The 27,019-nt window shown below is 36.4% G+C and overlaps 1 protein-coding gene across 4 annotated transcripts; it reads right to left on the reverse strand.

Moving 5' to 3' along the window:
- Positions 1-5,242: 5,242 nt before the first annotated feature.
- Positions 5,243-27,010, reverse strand: entpd4 (ectonucleoside triphosphate diphosphohydrolase 4). Of its 4 annotated transcripts, none has more exons than XM_048210927.1 (14): positions 26,746-27,010; positions 26,171-26,339; positions 21,612-21,809; positions 21,323-21,528; positions 18,644-18,794; positions 18,461-18,564; positions 17,789-17,848; positions 17,512-17,666; positions 17,392-17,403; positions 14,306-14,472; positions 13,060-13,384; positions 12,034-12,119; positions 11,719-11,880; positions 5,243-8,877 (listed from the first exon to the last, which is right to left on the reverse strand). In XM_048210927.1, exons 2-14 carry the CDS (start codon positions 26,176-26,178, stop codon positions 8,640-8,642), a joined length of 1,872 nt encoding a protein of 623 aa, XP_048066884.1. In that variant the 5' UTR covers positions 26,179-26,339; positions 26,746-27,010; the 3' UTR covers positions 5,243-8,639. The 4 variants fall into 4 exon arrangements, with proteins under 4 accessions (XP_048066884.1, XP_048066886.1, XP_048066885.1 ...); XM_048210929.1 differs by having other exon boundaries at positions 17,536-17,666; positions 26,746-27,009; XM_048210928.1 differs by lacking the exon at positions 17,392-17,403 and having other exon boundaries at positions 26,746-27,008.
- Positions 27,011-27,019: the final 9 nt, after the last annotated feature.

Consider the following 27,019-nt stretch of genomic DNA (forward strand, 5'->3'; position numbering starts at 1 on the left):
TTCCATTGAAACTTGTATGTCAGGTATTTAAATATATTTGAAATTGCACATTTGTAATGTTGTAATTTAGCACCCTTAAAATACTTTTATTGTAATTTCAAATAACTCAGTATACAGTTAAAATCATAATCAGTACTTTAGTATATCAACACATCAAAATAAGTGCTACTTTTAAAGTACTATTAAAACATAATGGTTTAAAATGTACTTTAAAGTAAAACTTTTAATTTGATATTAATACAAAGTGCCCTTTTTAAAAGAGTACTTAAGTGTGTCGAGAAACATAATCATGAAAGTCTCTTTAAGTATACTTACAGGGATAGTTCACCCAAAGCAGCGACTGAAAAGAGCTCTTGCCATAGATATTCTTGTTATAACTTTACGTTAAAATACCAAGCGTTATGTTATTCTCATGATGTCTAAAAAATAAAACAAGAAAGAAATATTGAGAGCTCATTCAGTTAAATGACGGATAAGCTTTATTCGTCGGGCAGACTTATGATTTGAAACGATTCGTTTCAGTCTTTTTAAATGGAAGTTCCCCAAACTGGAAGTGCAACCCATAATCCGAAATACAGTAGGCTTGTCTGGAATAAGGTGGATAAAGTTTTAAATATGGATATTTTTTAGTACAAAAACCCATCGCTTCACTTCAGAAGGCCTTTATTAACCCCCTGGAGCTGTATGGATTACTTTTATGATGGATGGATGCATATTTTTGGGCTTCAAAACACGCCCCCTGTTCACTACCATTATAAAGCTTGGAAAAGCAAGGATATATCTCAGATTGTGTTCGTCTGAAAGAAGAAAGTCATATACACCTATGGATTTAGAGTGAGTAAATCATGGGATAATTTTCATTTTTAGGTGAATTATCCCTTTAAGGGGCCTTTTATTTAATGAGTATTTTATTATCTGCAAGTACAGTTTTTAAAAAATTAAATTACTTTTAAGATTTGAAGTGCACTACAAGTGCACATTCAATACTATTAAGCACACTTCTTTTTTGCAAGGGTAGTCAGAATACTTAGTTGCAAGGCCTAATGCTTCATTACCCCAGTGACGTATTAAATTATCAACAACTTTACAGTATTAGTTAAATAACATGGTTGGCTTTTGAGCAGTCACAAACCCACACACATAACCTCTACCATGGCAATGAGCCTCATCAGTTCCTATCACAGCCCATGTGAGCAGATCATATGATTCAGCCTCTGCCTGGAAGAGAAAACATGAAGCAAACAAGCAGAGCATTTAAACGCTGGTACATAGTGTATCCAACCGGTTTCACAGACACCCCTCCAACTGAGAACAAACTAGTGTGTTAGTGTCTTGTGTATACATAGTACATCACTTCTGTTTTTGAATAGACTCGTTGAATAATTTTTCAAGGCTCTGTAGCATTTCATTGTATCTACCAAGATGTTTGAATTTCAGTTAGAGATATTTTAGTGGCCAACAGGCATTTTGGTGCCAAGATTAATGACTTTGAAGAACATCTCTGTAATGAGGAATGAGAGGGCGGCACCGGGAAACGCCTGCGTCTCAGATGCTTTCATATGATTATAATAACGTTCGTTTCAGACACGCTCTCTTTGTTCACAATTACTTGTGAAGTGTCATCACTATGCTTAACATTAAGGAAGTGCAAAGTTCAGTTAGCAAAACTTTTTAAGTTGAGGAAAAATGTTTTTTGATGATGACCGTTGGTTTTGACGGAAATTCCTTGTAAAGAAATGTTTTACATCAAGACTCACTCATGATTATAGAGAACTGGGGATAATTCAATTTTAAAGAAGGGTTAATTTCATAACTCTACCACCATTTACAGAAATTAAACAAACAAAATATGTAGTGCATGTGTATCTTTTCATTTGTGAAAAAGAAGTACACATACTTTTAACAAGAATACTAATTACAGAAATAAAGATTGTACTTAAAGGTGCCCTAGAATGTTCTTTCACAAGATGTAATATAAGTCTAAGGTGTCCCCTGAATGTGTCTGTGAAATTTCAGCTCAAAATACCCCATAGATTTTCTTTTTATTCATTTTTTTAACTGCCTATTTTGGGGCATCATTAACTATGCACCGATTCAGGCTGCGGCCCCTTTAAATCTCTCGCTCCCTGCCCCCCGAGCTCTCAACTATAAAACAGTGCATAAACAAAGTTCACACAGCTAATATAACCCTCAAATGGATCTTTACAAGATGTTCGTCATGCATGCAGCATGCATGCGTCGGATCATGTGAGTATAGTATTTATTCGGATGTTTACATTTGATTCTGAATGAGTTTGATGGTGCTCCGTGGCTAAAGCTAACATTACACACTGTTGGAGAGATTTATAAAGAATGAAGTTGTGTTTATGCATTATACTTAAAAATGAAAATAGCGACGGCTCTTGTCTCCGTGAATACAGTAATAAACGATGGTAACTTTAACCACATTTAACATTACATTAGCAACATGCTAATGAAACATTTAGAAAGACAATTTACAAATATCACTAAAAATATCATGTTATCATGGATCATGTCAGTTATTATTGCTCCATCTGCCATTTTTCACTGTTGTTCTTGCTTGCTTACCTAGTCTGATGATTCAGCTGTGCACAGATCCAGACGTTAATACTGGCTGCCCTTGTCTAATGCCTTGAACATGAGCTGGCATATGCAAATATTGGGGGCGTACATATTAATGAGCCCGACTGTTACGTAACAGTCGATGTTATGTTGAGATTCGCCTGTTCTTCGGAGGTCTTTTAAACAAATGAGATTTACATAAGAAGGAGGAAGCAATGGAGTTTGAGACTCACTGTATGTCATTTCCATGTACTGAACTCTTGTTATTCAACTATGCCGAGGAAAATTCAATTTTTCATTCTAGGGCACCTTTAAGTGCAAACTAATGTTTTCAGACTTTAACATGCAGTAATTAACTGCATGTTAATTACAATTAAATTAAAATATATTACAGTTTAAATTTATATTAAATGTAATTAGCTGAACTTTAGTGTGCTTTTCTGACACACTTATGTAGGGCTTAATTACATCTTAAAAATTTCAATTACATCTATTGTCTTTGAAATTAAAGGATACTGCTGAATGTACCAACAAACATTTATAAACTAAAATATACTTTAATGTTATTTCTACTCAAACTTATATTGTGTATTTAAATATATTTGAAATTACACATTTGTTGATTAAGTTGCAATTCATTTTAAATATTAAATAACAATTACAATTATAATCAAGTACTTTATGGCCTGGTTTCACAGACAGGGCTTAGACTAAGCCAGGATTAGGCCTTAGTTCAATTAGGACATTTAAGTAGCTTTTCTAAATTTTCACTAGACGTAAAAAACATAACTGGTGTGCATCTTGAGACAAAACAATGACTCTGACATATTTTACTATATGTCAGTACAAGTTGCTTTCAGTTAAAACAGCTCAAACATGCATTTTAGTTTAAAATGGCTGAATACGGAAGGTGGTCTGGCGGAAGCTAGATATTTTACTTCATAACTTGTTAAATATAGATTTATTTTTTTTACACAAACACAATACTTCGTTTCAGAAGGCCTTTATTAACCCCCCGGAGCCGTGTGGAGTATGTTTATGATGGATGGATGTACTTTCTTCAGCTTCATACTCATTGATCCCTCTCACTGCCATTATAAAGCTCGGATGCGTCAGGATATTTATTAATATAACTCTGATTATGTTCATCAGAAACTTATCATTTTATTTCAGTTTGTTGGCAAGGCAACTATTCTGTTTTTCACTTGAGTTTTTTAAAGGTCCAAAAATGAAAATAATGTCATTTACTCACCCTCATGTCGTTCCACACCCGTAAGACCTTCGTTCATCTTCAGAACACAAATGAAGATATTTTTGTTGAAATCCCATGGCTCAGTGAGGCCTACATAGCCAGCAATGACATTTCCTCTCTCAAGATCCATTAATGTACTAAAATCATATTTAAATCAGTTCATGTGAGTACAGTGGTTCAATATTAATATTATAAAGCGACGAGAATATTTTTAGTGCGTCGATTTCAAAACACTGCTTCATGAAGCTTCGGAGCGTTATGAATTACTACTGTTCTACGATCTTTGACGCTACTGTAAGTTGCTGTGTGAACGGGACATTTTCGAGACTCACACCTGTAAGTAAATGCGGTTGTCAATCCCAAAAACTGACAGTGTGAACGTGGCCATAGTTATGTATATTATATTGCATTTCTGTCACTGCTCCTAAATATTACACACTGCACCTTTAAGATAAAGTTTTTCTAATATTTCAGCTATGTTTTATTTCAGCCTTAATTCAATTAACAAATATTGTTTTTTAATAGTTTTAGGCTTGGTTTCACAGACAGTTCTTAGCCTAAGCCAGGATTAGGCCTTACAGTAGTTCATTTAGGATATTTAAGTAGCTTTTATAAGTGTTTACTAGAAAAAAACATTACTGGTGTACATCTTGAGACAAAACAATGACACTGACATATTTCAAGATATGCCAGTGCAAGATGCTTTCAATTAAAACGGCTCAAACATGCATTTTAGTCTAGGACTAGCTTAAGCCTTTCTGTGAAACCAGGGGGATGTTTAGTTACCAACAACAACACTGAAATCAAGATATCTTTCTTCAGGAAAACAAAGTAAAATGACTGTGAAACCAAACAATCTCTCAAACAATTTTTACATCAAATGGTTTGCCATTCGTACAAATTTGTAAAATTTGAAAACGTAAGATTTTTACTTTTCACTGGTGTCAGCAGATCATACAACATCGTATCAATGAGATCAAAAACGAATTCACACAAAAAATAGGGACCAATTCTCTGAAATGCAAAATGGTTAAGAATTGCCATGAGATTGTCTTTTTTTTTTTTTTTAATCACCAGGCACTAACAAAGCTAATGTTTTCATAAGTGGAGTCACTTCGGACAGCTGAAGACCACATGTTTGGTCATTTAACATGTTCTCAGGTTTGTTTTGTAACATAAGAATGAGAAAACAGGGGTCAGTCACTCTTTACAGCTCTGAGAGAGGTGAAAACGAGAAGGGGTTAACCTCTGTCCAGAGCACATCGTAAATAAACGACTGGAACAAAGTCGTCTTGATCGTGAAGAACTCAACACTTGTCTTCTAGTCAAGGGTCCCTCTTTCAGTTCAAGACTATGGGGTTTTCACTTAAGCAAGCACCATTAAGAGGAAAAAAAACACAAAACACCTTTTTAATTCTTAATCTTTTTATCTTTGACAACAGCAATATTGAAGGAACTGATGCTTCTTTAACAGCTTGTGTGAATATGATACTTGTGTTTTCACAAATACCAACAATATACAGCAGTGACTGACTGTCCAAAGAGAAGCATCGTCCATGTTAGAGGATTTCTTAAAGAAAAACAAGTCATGGACAACAGAGGCCAAAGAAAAGGGAGAATTTGCACTGAAATGAATGGACCTACACATTCATTCAGGACACTGTATATCGTTCAAACAATTCCCAAATGGCATTTAGATGGAAGTTTTGTCATTGGAATCATGTCATAAATACATCCTAGCTAGACCACAAAAGCCTTGCAATGGTACCTTGAAAAATTGTACAAAATTCATTTTCTTTTAAAAAAGACAGCTCACTCAAAAATAAATTCTTATCCTCATGTTGTGCTAAACCTGTTGGACCTCTAAGGAACACAGTGGGTGAATTTGTGAATGTCGGTCATTATTTTCGTTGTAATGAAAGTGAAGAGGACCGTGGCTGTCAAACGAGAAATGTCTCTAAAGTGGCCCATACGACTCGTGCTCTATAGTATATTCTGAAGTCATATGACAGCTCATGTGAGAAACAGACCGAAACAAATTGAATTTTAGTGTTTCTCACACAAAACAATTGTTTGACTTAAGGAACACTTCATACTTTGAGTAAAGTCCAATGATCATCCATTTTAAATTTTAAAGCCAATTCATTGTCATTGTGTGCAAAAGTGTGAGAATTTATTTCTGTTGCCACCAGAAGGTGGTCACATGGTTTTGGAGGAACATGAGGATGAGAACGTGACAATGTATTTTTGGGTGAACCCTTTCTATAAATTGTATGCTGAAATGTGATCTAAATCCTAAGACAAGAAAACGTGAAATATATTGCACTGATTCTCATGATAGAGCTCTATATGTTTAAATATTATCTAGCTTCACCCCCATGTGAAGTCTATGGTAGCTTGTTTCCGCCACTGAAAAAATAAAAATAAAAAAGGTAATTGTGACTTCTTCATCTCACAATTCTGACTTTTTCCCGCAATTGCAAATTTACATCTTACAATTCTCAGTATGAATTGCGAAACATAATTTTGCAATTCTGAGAAAAAAAGTCAGCCTTTTTACTTCAGAATTGGACTTTATAACTTGCAATTGCGAGTTTACATCTCATGATTCAGACTTTTTGTCACGCAATTGCGAGTTTACATCTCACGATTCAGACTTTTTTTCTCGCAATTGCGAGTTTACATCTCACGATTCAGAATTTTTTCTCGCAATTGCGCGTTTACATCTCACGATTCAGACTTTTTTCACGCAATTGCGCGTTTACATCTCACGATTCAGACTTTTTTCTCGCAATTGCGAGTTTACATCTCACGATTCAGACTTTTCACGCAATTGCGCGTTTACATCTCACGATTCAGACTTTTTTCTCGCAATTGCGCGTTTACATCTCACGATTCAGACTTTTTTCTCGCAATTGCGCGTTTACATCTCACGATTCAGACTTTTTTCACGCAATTGCGAGTTTACATCTCACGATTCAGACTTTTTTCACGCAATTGCGAGTTTACATCTCACGATTCAGACTTTTCACGCAATTGCGAGTTTACATCTCACGATTCAGACTTTTTTCACGCAATTACGCGTTTACATCTCACGATTCAGACTTTTTTCACGCAATTGCGAGTTTACATCTCACGATTCAGACTTTTTTCACGCAATTGCGCGTTTACATCTCACGATTCAGACTTTTTTCACGCAATTGCGAGTTTACATCTCACGATTCAGACTTTTTTCACGCAATTGCGAGTTTACATCTCACGATTCAGACTTTTTTCACGCAATTGCGAGTTTACATCTCACGATTCTGACTTTTTTCTCACAGCTGCGAATTTACGTCTTACAACTGACTTTTTCTCGCAATTGCATGATATAAAACCGCAATCGAGTGTTATGAAGTATGAATTGTGAGATATAAATCTGAAATTCTGAGAAAAAAAGTCGGTCTTTACTTCAGAATTGGAATTTATAACTTGTAATTGCGAGTTTACATCTCACAATTCAGACTTTTTCCCTCAGAATTGCATGATGTAAAGTTGCAATTGCGCGCTTTAAAGTCAGAATTGCGAGACAAAGTCAGCCTTTTTACTTCAGAATTTTATACTTCAGGACTTTATAACTTGCAATTGTGAGTTTATATCTCACAATTCTGAGAAAAGTAAAAATTGCGAGATATAAACTCACAATTGCAAGAAAAATAGAACTGTGAGATTAAAAAGTCGAAAGTATCTTTTTTTTTATTCTGTGGTGGAAACAAGCTTCCATAGAAGTCTGATGGGTGATGGCTTAAAAAAAAATAAAAATAAAAAAAAAAATCAAGGTGCGCATTCATACACATGCTCACAATCATATACACTCACAGACAAGCAATAAGCATTTCCCATGATAAAGCAGTAATTCTGACACTGTAACACTGTAATATTTACCACTGAACCATCTTGCACAACCTTGAATGAAAAAAAATCAGAAGTTATTTCTCTGTCTCCCTCAACATTCCTTCAGAATGTACATAGTGCTTTTTAAAATAAGACAGATGGATATTTAATGTTGTTTACATTTCATGGAAAAGTGTTTAGGTAGAAAAAAGGTGACCAAAACTTCTGAATCCTATTAGAACTTTCTAAATGTGCCTGCTTTTTTTTAACATGCTAAGGGGATTTTAAAACAGATTAGCTTTCTATCATGATATCCAAGCAGTCCAACTTCAGTGTCTAAAAACCCCAAGAAAAAGAGTTTTGAACAGACAAAAAATAATGTTTTTGGTGTTAAAAACATTTCACATTCATCCTTTAAAATGGATCTCAATCTGTTTCTCTTTGGCACAACCAAGTCATTTAATAAATGTTCAATTATGTGTAGTCTTGAGTTGAGGCAGCAGCCGGCAGAACCTCGTCTAAACTGTGATGTATATAAATCCAGATTGGGGACACATACAGTATATAAACCATACTCAATCCTCCTGACCTCTTTCACATTGATAGTGACATTGAAAATCCAAAGGCAGCCTCAGCGTTCCTCACAATAAATAAACAACGAAACATCACAGCTGATCAGAGGCAGTCATACGGTCCAGTCTGGGCAAAAACTGGAGCTGCAGTCTTCACATTACAGTGAACGTTCACTGCTCTTGGCTGAAAACGTCATACAGAATTTTAGGAAAATGCAAAACTGGCCAGTAGAGGGCCGACATGACGATTGTAGGAGTGGGACTCATTTTAAAAAAGCAAAGCGCCTTCATTGGAGAGGTGTGTCAAGAAGGCTCTCCTCCAGTGATTGGCCAGTTGTTTGACTGACAGGCTCCAGGCCCTATAGGGTAACAGGGAGGTCTGGTGAACCCAGGCCCTCTTCCAGCCACTGGACGGAAGCGGAGGCACCGCGGTGGAGTGTGGAGCGGCTGTGAATGCGTCTCAGACGAAGCAGGTAAAGGAGGATGGACAAAACCACCACCAAAAAACAGGCCAGGAAGAGATAGTGGTTATTCATGAAGGAGAAGCTGTGATGCCAGCGAGAGTGAGAGCCCTTCAGACTCTCCTGCTGGATGTCCCTGATCAACCAAAAGACAAAAAAAAAAAAAAAAAATCATTGAAACTCTGCCATGTACACAATTTTACATTTAATATAATATCTATGCATCATTTCATGAAATCTACACACACAAAAATTACTTTTAGTTTTAATGTGATTTTTGTGTGTGTAAATATGGTTAGTAGTAATATGACACTTTTGTAATAATAAAAAAAAAGTTAACCAAATATTCTAGGTCTCTATAAAATGTGCAATAAAATCAAAAGAAGAAAGGATTTTAAAATCCTGTGTGCAATATTATTAAGTGGCAAAAACCTAACGTTACATGTCTGTCTCTGAGACACTCGTATTAGCTAAATGCTACTTCAGGAAAAAGACAGTTGGAAGATGATAATTTACAGGGCAAAGGTGTTATAAACTCATAAAAATTACATTTTTAGAAATTCTGTTGGCTTTTATTTCAATATATTAGCTGAAATTTTAGTAGCTGAAGTTGCAAAAAATGTTGAAAAGTAAAAAAGTACGTACAAATGTAAAATTTTTTGGACTTTGTATATTAAACTCAAAACAAGTGAGTGTACACTACTGTTCAAAAGTTTGGGGTCACTACAATTAAGGGTGTATTCACACCTGTCTTGTTTGGTTCGACTGAATCAAACTCAAGTGCGGATCTTTTTGGCAGGTGTGAATACAGCAATCACACTCGGGTGCAGACCAAACAACCGTACCGAGACCCAGCTGAAGAGGTGGTCTCGGTCCGGCTCCAAACGAACTCTGGTACGGTTCTCCGCTTGAGAATTTCTGTCTGTGTGGTTGTGTTTACAAATTTTGGATCACTTAAAAAAAAAAGGGCAGTGTGAAAGCGAACCACACCAAAAAAAAATAAAAAAAAATTCAACATTGTATTTGGTCCGGACCAAAGCAAGTGAACTAGCAGACTTTTAAGTTTGCATTTAAATAATATAATAAAAACAGTACAATTGTAAAATATTATTACAGTTTAAAATAACTTTTCTATTTGAATGTATATTAAAATGTAATTTATTCACTAAAGTGATCAAAGCTGAATTTTCAGCCTCATTACTCCAGTCTTCAGTGTCACATGATCCTTCATAAATCATTCTGATATGCTGATTTGATGCTCAAGAAACATTTATGATTATTATCAATGCTGAAAACAGTTGTGCTGCTTCATATTTTTGTGGAAACAGCGATACCCATTTTTCCAGCATTCTTTAAAGGTGCCCTAGAATTAAAAATTGAATTTATCTCAGCATAGTTAAATAACAAGAGTTCAGTACATGGAAATGACATACAGTGAGTCTCAAACTCCATTGTTTCCTCCTTCTTATATAAATCTCATTTGTTTAAAAGACCTCCGAAGAACAGGCAAATTTCAACATAACACCGACTATTACGTAACAGCCGGGATCATTAATATGTACGCCCCCAATATTTGCATATGCCAGCTCATGTTCAAGGCATTACACAAGGGCAGGACGTCTGGATCTGTGCACAGCTGAATCATCAGACTAGGTAAGCAAGCAAGAACAATAGTGAAAAATGGCAGATGGAGCAATAATAACTGACATGAGCCATGATTACATGATATTTTTAGTGATATTTGTAAACTGTCTTTCTAAATGTTTCGTTAGCATGTTGCTAATGTACTGTTAAATGTGGTTAAAGTTACCATCGTTTATTACAGTGGTTCTCAACTCCAGTCCTCGGGACCCACTGCTCTGCACATTTTGTATGTCTCTCTTACCTGACACACTCAGTTCAGGTCATGGAGTCTCTCCAAATGAGCTGATGATCTGAATCAGGTGCGTTAAATAAGGGATACATACAAAATGTGCAGAGCAGTGGGTCCCGAGGACTGGAGTTGAGAAACACTGGTTTATTACTGTACTCACGGAGACAAGACTGTCGTTATTTTCATTTTTTAAACACTTGCAGTCTGTATAATTCATAAACACAACTTCATTCTTTATAAATCTCTCCAACAGTGTGTAATGTTAGCTTTAGCCACGGAGAACCATCAAACTCATTCAGAATCAAATGTAAACATCCAAATAAATACCATACTTACGCGATTAGACATGTTGCATGACGAACACTTTGTAAAGATCCATTTTGAGGGTTATATTAGCTGTGTGAAATTTGTTTATGCTGTTCAAGGCAAGCGCGAGCTCCGTGGGCGGGGAGCGTGAGCATTTAAAGGGGCCGCAGCCTAAATCGGTGCATATTTAATGATGCCCCAAAATAGGCAGTTAAAAAAATTAATAAAAAAAAATCTATGGGGTATTTTGAGCTGAAACTTCACAGACACATTCAGGGGACACCTTAGACTTATATTACATCTTTTAAAAAGACGTTCTACGGCTCCTTTAATGAATAGAAAGTTCAAAAGAACAGCATTTATTTGAAATAGATCTTTTTGTAACAATTTAAAAGTCTTTTACTTTTAATGCATCCTTGCTGAATAAAACAAAGGCTGTTTTGAACAGTAGGTATCTGAAAGTTTAGTAGCTAAAGTACTGTAAATTATTGACGAAAAAAAAAAAAAAAAAAAAAAAAACATTTTGTTGGTTTTAAAAGAAAAGACTTAAAACAAGTGAGTGTATACAGTAGTGGCCAAAAGTGATGTCCGGCCTATTAAATATCTGTTAAAGATTTTGTAAGCATATTGCACAGTTGTGCTTGTAGTCAGCCGTTTTATTTGTGTGATGCAATGAAAAATGCCAAATTGTGTGGACATCATTTTTGGCCAGACTGCCATACAAAGAAATTATGAACACGTGCAAAAACAAGAGAGAATCAACGAAATATAAAGTCAAATCAAGCAAAAATATCGTACCTTAGAGGTAGAAAACGTGTGCGGTACAAAATGGCTCCTAGTGTCCACTGCACTTCTTTGTCATACACCAGCAGGGCCGTCCTGAGATTCTCGTACGCCGCTGGAAACGCGAAACCTGAGTGGAGCACCTCATACATCCACGCAGACTTGAAGCACTGATACCTGCAGGAGGAGAGGAGCGGCCCATTTATACCCTTTTCCAAACTGATCACTGAAATTATGTACAAAGTACTGATGTGTTCTCTGCAGTATAAAAGTGTATGGTAGAAAACAATTAAATGCTGTCTGGATGAAGGTTTTGTATTCTTAACTTACTTCAATCGATGCTGGTCAGCATGTGAGGCGTAAAGACCTCGATCGAAGCGCTCTTTCAAAGTTTTCCACTGGGTGGCACAGTAACTCTGAAATTAAATGGATCAGGTCAATAATAACTTCAAAAACAAATGTGAAACAGCATATGCAACTCGTTTTACTCCCCGAGTTCCTGATGGACAAAATCAAGTCCCACCCTACATTTTTTCTTGCTTGAGAAGCTGTTAAACTCGCATATACATCACAAAAAGAAAGAAAAGACTGTTGCAACTGTTTCATAGCAAGAATATAATCTTATATGGGACTTAATTTTATCCACTGGATCATGGAAACGCTTGCTGTAGAGCTGTACGATTCTGGATATATGGAGATTCATGATTTTTTGGTTTTAAAAGAGATCAAGATTCTCCCACGATTCTGAACAACCAAAGAAAAACATGTAATTTACTAGCTTCCACCAGAACGCCTTCCGTATTCAACTTACGAAACTGACGTCATGTCAGTTACACTTTGTTCCTGTACACTTTGAATCAATTGCATGGTTGTTTGAATTGAGAATGCGATCTTTTAACAATTAATCGTGCAGCTCTAGCTTGCTGTGATAAAAAATGTATCTTTCTTCTAAATTTCTTTCATGCAACACAAAAATGTTCACACTGCTCTTTTTCCATAAACAGAAGCATACTGTCCTTTTTGGAGCTTAACAGCCACATTGTGCTTTAAAGGGATAGTTGTATAGTAAAGGGATGAACACAAAAGAAGACATTTTGAAGAATGTTGGTAATCAAACAGTTGCTGTTCCCTATTGACTTCCAAAAAATATATACTATGGAAGTCAATGGGGAGCAGAAACTGAAACAATCTTCTTTTGTGTTCATCAGAAGAAAGAAACTCATAGAGGTTTAGAACAACTTGAGGGTGAGTAAATTATGATTTTACATTTTTGGGTGAACTATGCCCTTTAATTCTATGGAAAAAAAGAGCATTGTGAACATTCTATAAAATTCTTCATTTAGCGTTCCAGTGTACCTTAGCAGCATTGGAATATTTGGTGGAGTTGTAGTCTCCTCCCATGCGCAGAACATCTTCAGTACAGTAGTAAAACTCAGAGAAGCCGTAGAACTGGCTATTCGGGAAGTCGATGGGCGGCTGGTAGACTCCGTTTAGCGAGGTGTTGGTGTCATTGGTGCGGTTGAGGAACGGCTGGAGCAGCAGACGGCAGCGGTCGAAGTCTCCAGTGCCGCGCAGGTGCACTCTCTGGTCCTGGGGACCCACCTCATCCTGGAGGTCAGCTGGGAGGCAGGGGTCGAGGATGGGCGAGTCTGCGCTCTCTCCTTGATGCTGACCCAGGAGCCTAGAGACAGAGAGCAATGAAAAAATGCCAAGAAATGTTGAGTGACTGATCAAATCTTCACTATATATTCACACAAAATCGGCCATCATCATGAATACTGTCAAGTTTCTTATGACTGGTTAGACTTGTTAAAACCAAGATATTTTAATCTTTTATGTTAATGGTTGTCATTTAAACTTTTATTCATTGCTGTGAATCAGTTCAAACAGTCACTTTCAATCAATTGATTCCAAACTGATGTTTGTTTTTGTTATCAATTAATGTTCATTGACACTGGCGCACGTCCTGATATTGCTGAGTTAGATATCAACATATTTTGTTGATCCTGGAACAAGATTCTAGTCTAATTAACCCTATTCCTACCCCTACCCATAAGTTATCCCAAAAATCAGAGGGAAATGATAGATGAATAACACAAATTCTAATAACACAGATTTTAAGCCTAAACTTGACATAATCTGTATACTTGTCCCTCAAATCTGTTGATTTGAATGTTGACCCAGGAACATGTTGAACTAAGCAATATCAGGTTATGCGACACTGGCACAGGGTATTTTTAATAAATTAAATGTTTTAAGAAAAAAATTAAGTAGATAATATTGCTGTTTATTGATATATATATAGTGCATATAAAAATATGAAATGCTGTTCCTTGTGTTCATTTGGTGGAAAGTTCAGAGTGAAAAAAACATGCCCAGCTAGCTATGTAACTAGTCAGATATTGAACAAAAAAAAAAAAAAAAAAAAAAAACTTAACATTAATATCATTTAAATTTTGGGGCTGGTAAGGTTTTTGAAAGAACACTCTTCACACATTTAAAAAAAAATTAAAAAAATAAGTAAATAAAAATCTTACTGACCCTAAACTTTTGAGCAATAGTGTACATCGTCTAGCTCGAATTACAAAAATATTGATCATACTTGTTTTGGATTTGTGTGGTGCTGATGAGGTTTTCCTCATATCTCTGACGGGCCGCATTTCCTCCGAAACCCAAAAATGTTGAAACATAAACACGGTACACGTGTTCCGTTCTGTGAGCGTCGCAGCCCAGGTTAAACTCCGCCAGCAAATTCTTGGCTATCTCTTCCTGGTAGCACAGAGAGAAATATAAGACAGCTGTGGAAAACAGATGTTAACAGAGGTTTCTTCTGAGAAACATCTAAAAATCTGCTCTGAAGAATGGCTCAATGAATTGCATTCTCTAAACACAAAGGCAGCAAAGCAGAGCGAGAAGCAGCATCATATTTGTACGGTGACATTTAAAAGAATGTTCGGGGTCCAAGTTGAGCTCTGTCAAAAGCATCTGTGGCACGCTGTTGATTACCACAGAAAATAACTGACTCATCCTTCAGGAAAAATTTAAATTTACATTAATGCACTTACAATGGAGGTCTATGGAGCTTCTGTGGATTGATTTTTCTTGCACCATATTTCTGGTATCCAGGAGTTCAAAGACTGGCTATAGCTTTGCATAGACCAAGCCAATATGTCATTTTATAACACTAGTGTCATGTTAACACAATGTTTCAGTCCTGTGTTTATGGGGTCAGTAATTTGTAAGTCAATACTTTGTCCTTATCCAGCAAGGACACATTAAATTGATCAAAAGTGACAGTTAAGACTTTTACATTGATACAAACAAATTCTATTTTTAATTTTTCCTTTTTATTTAAAGAACAGTGAAATATGTGTTACGGTTTCTACAAAAATAAACAGCACAACTGTTTTCAACATTGAAAAGAAAAGTTTCTCGAGTATCAAATCATCATATTAGGATCATGTGACACTGAAAACTGGAGTAATGATGCTGAAAATTCAGCTTTGATCACAGGAATAATTTACGTTTTAAAATATATTCACATAGAAAACTATTGTAAATGACTGTTTTTACTGTATTTTTTTTTTTTTTTTTAAATCTTACCCCAAACTTGTGTCTTGACCCATAGACTTCCATTGTAAGTGCATTAACTGTAAACATCTGTTGTTGTTTTTACAATATGAGAGATTATGATGAGAATTATTTAGTGGTAATCGTCAGCACAGGTGCTGTCCATGGAGCGTCAAGACTTCTGATCTAAGAACATTCCTTTAATAGCTCACAAGCTCTAATACGGATGCAGAAAAATACTAAAGAACATGACAAAAACACTGAACACTTCATTCTGATTGCATTTGATTCCAGCGGCATCCTGTTATATCAGATTAGAGGCCATCAGGATTTGTGCTGAGGTTTCCTCTAAAACTACTAAACATAATTATGTCAAATATTATATTAAGAGAAAGACCCAAATAGCACACATACACACACACACAATTTAAGTCTGATATTAGACTATAAAACTCTCCCCAAATTACTGGGATTCAATTAAATGTTCCAATATTGTTTTAAAGGGGTCATATCATGAATAAAAGTAGATAAACATGGTTATCTAATTTACACATAGAAACCTTAAAAGGTACAGCAGGAAAAACAGCCTGATTAATTATGAGAGTCAGAGAGAGGTAAGAAATGGTCATCTGAAACAAAACAATCTGATCTTGAGAGGAAATGTAAATATTAAGTTTTTTGGTATGATTTGTTTTTCACAAAACAGATTTTTAGAAAAAACTAAGCATGAAGGTCCACCCCTAAACCTAAACCTCAGTGGGCCGCAAGCAGATTGTACAAATTACTCCGAATGCGATCCTACGAATTACTCCGAATGCGATCCTACGAATTACTCCGAATGCGATCCTACGAATTACTCCGAATGCGATCCTACGAATTACTCCGAATGCGATCCTACGAATTACTCCGAATGCGATCCTACGAATTACACCGAATGCGATCCTACGAATTACACAAATGCGATCCTACGAATTACTCCGAATGCGATCCTACAAATTACTCCGAATGCGATCCTACGAATTACACCGAATGCGATCCTACGAATTACACCGAATGCGATCCTACGAATTACTCCGAATGCGATCCTACGAATTACTCCGAATGCGATCCTACGAATTACTCCGAATGCGATCCTACGAATTACTCCGAATGCGATCCTACGAATTACTCCGAATGCGATGCTAAGAATTACTCCGAATGCGATCCTACGAATTACTCCGAATGCGATCCTACGAATTACTCCGAATGCGATCCTACGAATTACACCGAATGCGATCCTACGAATTACACCGAATGCGATCCTACGAATTACTCCGAGTGCGATCCTACGAATTACTCCGAGTGCGATCCTACGAATAACTCCGAATGCGATCCTACGAATAACACTGAATTCGATACTACGAATTACTCCGAATGCGATCCTACGAATTACTCCGAATGCGATCCTACGAATTACTCCGAATGCGATCCTACGAATTACTCCGAATGCGATCCTACGAATTACTCCGAATGCGATCCTACTAATTTCTCCAAATGCGATCCTACGAATTTCTCCGAATGCGATCCTACGAATTACTCCGAATGCGATCCTATGAATTACACCGAATGAGATTGTAAGAATTACTACCAATGAGATGAATTGGCCACCAATTCACAATTTTTAGAAAAAAAAAAAAAAAAAAACTAAGCATGAAGGTCCACCACTAAACCTAACCTTCAGTGGGCTGTAAGCAGATGAGCAAATGTGATCATACAAATTACTCTGAATGAGATTGTACAAATGACTTCAAATTAGGTTGTACGAATTCGTATGAATTAGCCACCAATTCATCAAAATTGTAAAAGAGTTGCAAAATTTCATGTTGAACAAAATTATTTATTTTATTTTATTAATTAATTATTAAACAAAATGTTTGGCATGAGAAAACTTGACTAATATTAAAAGTGGACTTAAAGAGGGGAAAAAATCAAATGTATAACAAAAGTGTTGAATATGGTCCCCTTTAAAAAATGACTGCTGAGGAGCGGTTAGTATCGTCTCAGAGCTGAAGCACCATGCTGCTATATGAGCATGCATCAGGCTTATCTCAGTCCAAGGCATCAGTTCAGCAAATTCACCATGGCCTTGTACTGCACTGGGCCAAGGACCACAGAGTACCAGGAGAACAAGAATGAGAGAATGAGAATGACAAAGCCTTGCAGCTTTCAAATATACGGGAAATTGTCATGGATAATAACCTGTTGTGGAGAAGCAAAGCTTACAGTTTTGGGCACTTCGTATGCGATCTGAGTGGAGACGCCGCCCATGTCCAATACGCCAGCCGTACGCTTGCGCACCAGCGTCTCCTGCTGGTCACTGCCAGGAACCTGCACCTCCACCACTGCCTCATGTTCTGAGACACAAGTCAAGAAAATATTAAAAAAGAGAGAAAGGAGAAAAGTGTGCCTAAAAAAAAAAAAACTTTTGTAGGGCATTTAAAATGTTAAGAAAGAAGAAAATGACAGTATCTCTTACCATCCTCAACATGATTGAATCGGCCCAGAACAAAGTTGATACCTATCCATGCATATACTCCTGCAAAAATAGAAAATAAATAAACACAATTCAACAGAATTCAGATTTTCACTCAAAATCAGCACAAAAAAAAAAAAAAAAAAAAAAAAAGCGAAAAATCAAAAGTGACATTAAAGACATTTAATGTTACAAAAGATTCTTATATCAAATGAATGCTGTTCTTTTGAACTTTCTATTCATTCTTATTCAAAAGTATCAAAGATTCCATAAAAATATTAAACAACCGTTTTCAACATTGATAATAATCAGAAATGTTTCTTGAGCATCAAATCATCATATTAGAATGATTTCTGAAGGATCATGTGACACTGAAGACTGGAGTAATGATGCTGAAAATTCAGCTTTGATCACAGGAATAAATTATATTTTAACATATATTCACATAGAAAACAGTTATTTTACATTGTAATAATATTTCACAATATTACTGTTTTACTGTATTTTTGATCTAATAAATACAGCCTTAGTGAGCACAAGACTTTTTTCAGAACATTAAAAAAATCTTCCCGATCCCAAACTTTTGAACTGTAGTGTAGTTTCGTGCAACATTTGAATTAACCCTTGCATTTACAAACTGATGACTCCAGAGATGGTCTAGAACGTGGTTCTTACCTTCCTGTTTGCCTGAGATAACTTCCACATGGGAGTCGGAGAACAGGAAGTTGAAATTCACAGGAATGTCAGTCCGCAAATCCTCCAGCAGGGCCTCCTGCTGGCTGCAAACAAACACAATCTCTTAGCACAGGTGGCGGCTTTCCCACAGCATGCATCTAATATGAGTGTGTGATTGAACACCTTTCAGGCAGGACTCTCATTCCCGCAGTGCAGAGGATGTAGAGAGGCGTTTCCTGGTGCTTGTTTTTAGGGATGTGCTGAGCAGCAAAGCTCAGCAGAGGGCTGATGTAGTCGCTGGCCTTGTCTGGAGTGGATGCATACTCTGAGATACCTGAACAGAATGCAAATAGTATTATTTGTAGGGCTGGGTATTGACACAAACTTCATAATTCAATTATGATTCACAAGCTCTTGATTAGTTTCGATTCACTACTGATTAATTTGGATATATTTTAGGTAAAGTATCTATCTAGTAGTTTAGGTAAAATCTCTCTCAACTAAAGCTGTAAACTATATAGGGAACCCTGTCAGTTGGTTCAGTACTATAATATTAAAGGTTAAAATTAACAACAGAGACCAATTGCCATTTTAATTTTTAATAATTAAAACTCAAATTGCGCAGAAGCCAGTTTTTTTTATAATAATACCCGTTTTCATGACAGATTTTATTCAAACAAAGATATGATATAATATAGTGCATTTAATATATATATATATATATATATATATATATATATATATATATATATATATATATATATATATATATATATATACATACATACACACACATACACAGTCAAACCCACATTTATTCAGACACCTTGAACATTTCATTCATTAATTCAGTTTATTCACTATAGTTTAAAAAAATGGTAATAAAATATGACAAGATCTCAGAGTTAAACTGTGTCAGAAAATATTAATCTTAATTATGTCAGATAACACTTAAGCAGAACATGGTCAGGTCAAAGTGACTAAATAATTTTTGGTCCCAAATTTTTATCAGTTTTACTGGTAGTCCACTGTATGAAGAATCTCTGGGTATAATATGTCACAGTTTACTTTATTTTGCTATCCTCACTTATATAAATGAACTATAGTGTCCTGTAACCACTAGTAAAAATATATCAAAAATATCAAAAATGTCTGAATAATTTTTGGTTTGACTGTATATGTAATACAGTGCATACCTGCTGACTTATTGTTTACAAGTTGTTATTATTGATGTCTCACCGGTATGATTTCAGTTGTAGGGTTTCTTTTAGCATATACTTACTGACGTTCATTCATGTTTAATAGGAAAGAGATGATCACTTCCATCACATCACATTAAAGAGACCAATTTATTATTTTGTGATAAAACTGATAGAATTTGAAAGCTGAGATTTTGTTTTATATCAAAAGTAAAGCGTATTATTGGACTATAGGCACGGTTCAAGTAATATTTAGAGAAGTTTTATTCACACAGTAAACAGCAGAGATTAAGTGATAAATTATTGCGATTTAAGAAATGATACTGGTTCATTAAATTGAGAATAGATTAAAATCAAAATCAATATTGTCAACCCAACCCTGATCATTTCGAGTGGTTGATATTTGGCATTTTTTAATTATTGGCATAGGCTGTTTTTCTGTTTGGCTGATATGTGGAAGCAGGACGTTTATTTTGACAGTGTTGAAGTTTGAAAGAAGAATGGCAATGCCTGCTCCCTGGCCACCCTGCTTTCTAAAGCTGCATTTAAACTGCAGATTTTGATGCCCAATTCTGATTTGTTGACTTTATCTGATTTTTTTGATGACCAGCTTACATCTTTTAAAAGTGACCCATATCCAATATCTGCATTTAAATTAAACACTTGGTGAAACAGCCCAAGTACAACTAATCGATAAAATCGATAATAATAATGAAAACAGTCGACAACAAATGTCATTATCCATTAGTTGCATCAAATTGCAGCACTACCACTGACTGAATAATGCATTTCTATGGATAAAATGCATCTAAAAATAGTGGAGGAAACCACGCTGCCCAAAACATGAGAATTATTTATTTTAAGCTTCAAGCTAATGCATTAGCATAATTTTTAACATGGTTTGCCCCGTCAGGCGCTTTGACAGATGCATTTGCTGTTTAATGTGTGATACGTTTCCACCGTGTAAAACTTTAATTTTACGGTTATATCCTTATAATTCACGCAGGTATTTCCATTTTGCATCGTTCTGATAGTCTGTGTTAAACTTTTAGCTTTACTGAAGTCAAACAGACAGGACGCATTAGAGAGGGAGACAATTAAAATTCAGCGCAAAAATATTCATTTTGATTTTCAATATTCATCTGTTGTTGGATGTTAAATTTGGTTTTAAAAGTCAACATGTCATTCAAGTGTTTTATGAGTAGTAACTGTAAAGGGATAACAGTGTGTAATTGAATATAAATGTAAGACATTTCTTATATTTACAGGAAAAAGAAATGACAGAAAGAGGTTATTGTGTACAGAGTGAACGTGTGTGTTCCTGCAGAACAGTCGTCTTATCTGATAACACTGAGTTTGTGTTTTTATTTATCATCTTTATTATCATCTTCATTTTTAATGTAATGTAACTTTTTTTTTTAACTTAATAGCTCTTTTGCATACAATATAGATATATTCACTATATATGTTTTCACAGCATTCAGTTGGAACTTTGTTTGAAGGACAGCATTGCACAGGATGTGAAATAGTGCGTTTTGTCAATAAAAAAAAAACACTTTTTATATGATTAATCAAATAAATAATTGGCCAACTAATTGTTGCTTGACCACTAACTATTTAACCATTTCAGGTCATGATTCTGCTCATTCAATCCCATACTGACCTGGCTTGATCTTCATCACTACAGGCTTCCTGTGCTTGTCTCGCATCTGCTTGATGTCTAGGAGCTCGTGCAGGTTGCCGTTGTGCCGGGGCCATGTGTATACGAACACGCGGGAGCCACTACTTCCACAGTCCACCACCAGCCCGTAATTCAGGTTGGGGTTATTGGTGTCCGTGGCCTCCATGTCCGGCACCCGACCCAAACGTCTAGAGGAGACACAATGGTCACGAAGATTAGGTTTGCAGAGATGCGTAACAGAAATAAGAGTAGTGATCAGAAGTGATTTTACGTGTGGAGGTGCCTGTCCTCTCTCATCCAGCTGTACTGGCCTTTCCCCGTGAGCAGCAGCAGGTACAGCAGCCCCATCACACCAGCCAGCAGACCCAGCAGCAGCAACTGCCTGAAGGAGGGCAGCAGGAACCGGGGCAGCACCACCGGAGACAGGCTGAAGTGCCAGGACGCTGGAAACAGACAGGAAATGCTAATCCTGTAGGGAAAAAAGAAATGATGAGCAGTGCATCACTATGGTTACTGGATCCTCTTAGCTCGGCTAAAATTGGGAAAGACATGCACTGGAAAAAAAAGATTTGTGTTGCTTGTGTTTACATCCAAACATGAAAATTCGTCGTCAATTACTCACTCTCATGTCATTCCAAAACCATAAGACTTTTGTTCATCTTTGAAATATAAATGGAGATATTTTAATTAAATATTTAAATTCTATTTATATTAATATAAATAGAAATCTGAGATATTTCGGTCTTTCCATTCACCCAAAATTCCGACGGTTTGAAACGTAAAATAATTCCATATGAATGCAGCGGTTTAATCCAAGTCTTCTGAAGAGACTCATTCCCTCAATATGATGAACTGATTTAATTTAGAAGACTTGAATTAAACCGCTTGATTCATATGGATTTCTTTAAGATCTCTTTATGAGTTTTGGGTAAACAGACATTCAATGGACTGACAGAAATCGCTCTCAGATTTCACTAAAAATATCTTCATGTGTGTTCAGAAGATGAACAAAAGTCTTACAGGTTTGGAAAGACGTGCGGGTGAGTAAATGATGAGAGTTTTCATTTTTGGGTGAACTAACCTTTTAATTAAAATGAGCTTAGACAACAATTGCTGAACACTTTATTACATCTTAATTTCATTGTGTTCAGTCCACTTAAAGGTCCCGTTCTTCGTGATCCCATGTTTCAAACTTTAGTTAGTGTGTAATGTTGTTGTTAGAGTATAAATAAAATCTGTAAAATTTTAAAGCTCAAAGTTCAATGCCAAGCGCGATATTTTATTTAACAGAAGTCGCCTACATCGAACGGCCAGTTTGGACTACATCCCTCTACTTCCTTCTTTAATGACGTCACTAAAACAGTTTTTTGACTAACCTCCGCCCACAGGAATACACAAGAGTTGCGTTTGTAGAGTGTGTTTGTCGCCATGTCGTCGAAACGCTGTTATTTTCATCCCGCAGTCCAATCACCGGGTCTGATTCCGGCTCAAATTGATAGGGTAAAATTAAAGACGTTTACAATAACACTGAGCGCGTGCATCTCCACGTTATGGTAAGAGGCGTGACCTTTCCGGGCAAGGAGCGCTAAACTGCTGTCGAATCACAACACAGGAACCGCTGGCACAATCAGAACTCGTTACGTATTTCTGAAGGAGGGACTTCATAGAACAAGGAAGTCATCAGCCCGTTTTTGTGACAGTGGAAACAGCGGTATACAGATAAGTAAATTATGTGAAAAATACTGTGTTTTTTTACACGCGAAACATGAACACATGTTATATTGCACACTATAAACACAATCAAAGCTTCGAAAAACCACGAAAAACGGGACCTTTAAATGTGTAAAATTAAAGCTGATTTAGGGTATGTTTACACGACAACGATGTACTAAAAATGGACAGACGACAATGTTGTCAAAACGATCCTGTTCACACAGATCCACAAAAACAATAAAAATCGCTGTATTCTGTTGTCAGGCCAGTAGATGGCGATGTCACTTTGTAAAGAAACACTACGGTCTATAGACTGAATTTACGTTTTTGAGGTTTATACGGAGACAATAATGGTATTGTTTTAAAAAACTTGCACTTTGAAATCTGTTTTCAAAAGTTTGCATTTTCAGGCCCCTAAAATGCAGTTGTCATGTAAATGAACGGCCAAAATGCATAAAAAGTTGTCCATTTTTAGTTGAAAACAGTGTTGTGTAAATGGCCCATTAATCCATTTGTGTTTGGATGACATGAATCATTTTTGTTGCATTAACTGAAACTGCATGGATGCATTTACAGTTCCAAGCATGCTTTGCATAGGACTGAACTGGGAGAGTAAATGCTGAAACTAAGTGTTATTTTATGCACATTAAAGTCACCATGAAATCAAATTCTTGGGTTTTTTTATTGACAGTATTGCAGTATTTATTATAAATGATTTATCCTTGCACATCATTTTTTTCAATTCATGTGCCTCGTAATAATCTCTTAACTTCTCTGATGATGTGTTTACTGGCATGAGGGTGGGGCAACCTGTCACTCACATGAGATCCACCAATAGCAACCCACAACCATCCAATCAATGCCTGATGGATAAAAATCAAGCCACACCCTACTTTTTTTTTCTTGCTCAAGAAGCAGTTTCACTCAGATATACGTCACAATAGATAAGTAAAGACAACCGCAACCAACGTTTCACTCCGATTTTAAAGGATTAGTTCACTTTCAAATTAACATTCCCTGATAATTTACTCACCCCCATGTCATCCAAGATGTTCATGTCCTTCTTTCTTCAGTCGAAAAGAAATTAAGGTTTTTGATGAAAACATTCCAGGATTATTCTCCTTATTGGACTTCAATGTACTCCAAACGGTTGAAGGTCTAAATTACAGTTTTAGTGCAGCTTCAAAGGGCTTTAAATGATACCAGACGAGGAATAAGAGTCTAATCTAGAGAAACGATTGGTCATTTTCTAAAAAAATACAACTGTATATGCTTTAAAATCACAAATGATCGCATCACGTGCTTCCGCTTTCCATATTCTTCAAAAGCTTACACTGTATGTCCTACGCCTTCCATATTCAACTTACTGAACGAACGCGACGGCAGTTCCGATTTTTTTCCGTAAGTTGAATAGGGAAGGTGTAGGACCTACAGCGTAAGCGTTTTGAAGAATACGGAAAGCGGAAGCACGTGCAAGGCGATCATTTGTGTTTATAAAACATATACAATTGTATTTTTTTCGAAAATGACCGATCGTTTCTCTAGATAAGACCCTTATTCCTCGTCTGGTATCATTTAAAGCTCTTTGAAGCTGCACTGAAACTGTAATTTTGACCTTCAACCGTCTGGAGGCCATTGAAGTCCATTATAAGGAGAATAATCCTGGAATATTTTCATCAAAAACCTTAATTTCTTTTCGACTAAAGAAAGAAAGACATGAACATCTTGGATGACATGGGGGTGAGTAAATTATCAGGACAATTTTATTTGAAAATGGACTAATCCTTTACGGTGTGAGGCCAAAATTTCAAAATTCCACAGGCAAAAAAGGTCCATTGTCTATAGTCAATAGTATAGCGATATATGAAGCTCAGCTCACACAGAAGTTGCTTTCAAACCAATCAGCTTTCTAATGGTCAATCCAGTGAATTCGAGTGACCAACTTGAACTCGTTGTGAAATCTGCTTGGCGAATTCTTTCACCCTCATGCGATCCTGATTCCAATTTAAATGACCGGATTTTGCCGAACAACAGCAAATGTGCTTAAAAGGTTAGTTCACCCAAAAATGTAAATTCTGTCATTTATTACTCACCCTCATGTCGTTCCACACCCGCAAGACCTTTGTTAATCTTCAGAACGCAAATTAAGATATTTTTGATGAAATCCGATGGCTCAGTGAGGCCTGCATAGCCAGCAATGATATTTCCTCTCTAAAGATCCATTAATGTACTAAAAACATATTTAAATCAGTTCATGTGAGTACAGTGGATCAATATTAATATTATAAAGCGACGAGAATATTTTTGGTGCGCCAAAAACAAAACAAAATAACGACTTATTTAGTGATGGCGAATTATCGATTTCTAAACACTGCTTCGTGAAGCTTCGGAGCGTAATGAATCAGTGTATCGAATTATGATTCGGATCGTGTGCCAAACTGTCAACGGCTGAAATCATGTGACTTTGGCGCTCCGAACCACAGATTCGACTCCGAAGCTTCCTGAAGCAGTGTTTTGAAATTGGTCATCACTTTATAAGTCTTTTTGTTTTTTTTGGCGCAATAAAAATATTCTCATCACTTTATAATATTAATATTGAACCACTGTACTCACATGAACCAATTTAAATATGTTTTTAGTACCTTTATGGATCCTGAGAGAGGAAATGTCATTGCTGGCTATGCAGGCCTCACGGAGCCATCGGATTTCATCAAAAATATCTTAATTTGTGTTCTGAAGATTAATGAAGGTCTTACGGGTGTGGAACGGCATGAGGGTGAGTAATAAATGACAGAATTTTCATTTTTGGATGAACTAACCCTTTAAGTGGATTTTACTTCATTCCATGTGTAAAGTGTACTTAGTATAAAAACTTAAAAAAAAAAAAAAATCTCACTTATATTTTTCATGAATAATGAATCATTCACAATAAGATCAGTATTTTGTGCATTTAGAAAGTAAAAAGCATCTATTCTTATTTAATGTTGACTTTAAGGGTTTGTCAAGCTGAAGAAACATCATTGACAACAATAAGGTAATCATGTATTTGCCATTACATACATCAGATTTAACCAAAAAAAAAATCCCTTCCCTCAAAATACTTCAGTTTGTACTTGCCTTCCCATCGCTGGAGTGGATGAACAGGTGAAGTGGACGAATCAAACCTTTACTGGCAGCTTCTTCTCTATACAGGTGTATTCCTCCATGACGTCATGTTTCAAGTCATCATCATCATCATCAGGGGCTCTCACACATGTGCAGGTGTGCTGAGGAGACGTGGCATGTCCTGACAGCAGGAAGTGAAATAAGCACAAGTTCACTTGTCGACAGAAGTGCACATGTCTAGCTCGAGATCACAATTAATGTCTTTGGCTTCTATCTAGTTAGTTGCCTACATTGACATCATTCAGCAGCTCGTCCGAAGGCGCCTATGAGCCCCATAATGTACGATTCGAACACAACCTTAATGCTGTCTAGGTAGGGAGCTCACTAGATTGTGAAACACAACCACAGATACCGTCTAATCACAAGCTGTGCGCTTCTCAGGCCGAGAACAGCTTCAATGATAAAGAGATCTCTATTTGATACCTAAGAGTAGGTCAGCGAGGTTGTGGAGAGGCAGAATGGGTCAGTAAAAGCTGTCAGAAGTGCGTGTCCTCCGATCAGATAAATCTGTATGAAAATGTTCTCACCGTTCGGCTACATCTGCTGCGGATGCGTCAATAATAGAGGCATCCTCTGAGATTAATGGATTCAACAGTCCAAGAATTGAAATCCTCTCGGTGAACACATAAATATGGCACTTTAATTCTTCTGGTGGTGAGTGATGATAGTTGAAATTTGGCCGAGAAAAGCCTCTAATTCCCGGTAGTTACCGAGCAACAGTTCAGTTCAGTAGTAAAGACGGTTAGTGCGCATGCGCGTCGATGCCGGAAGCTTGTGTCTGCGTGTACACTACTGCTCTGA

Source organism: Megalobrama amblycephala, linkage group LG12 (assembly GCF_018812025.1).
Source record: "Megalobrama amblycephala isolate DHTTF-2021 linkage group LG12, ASM1881202v1, whole genome shotgun sequence".
Taxonomy (NCBI): domain Eukaryota; kingdom Metazoa; phylum Chordata; class Actinopteri; order Cypriniformes; family Xenocyprididae; genus Megalobrama; species Megalobrama amblycephala.

What these genes read in the sequence shown, in the direction of transcription:
- entpd4 (XM_048210927.1), bottom strand. An exon ending in ACCACACAAATCCAAAACAA is followed by an intron (nt 13,385 to 14,305) that starts GTATGATCAATA and finishes CTCTGTCTCTAG; the next exon opens with GCTCCTGGGTCAGCATCAAG. An exon ending in AATATTCCAATGCTGCTAAG is followed by an intron (nt 12,120 to 13,059) that starts GTACACTGGAAC and finishes ATTTAATTTCAG; the next exon opens with AGTTACTGTGCCACCCAGTG.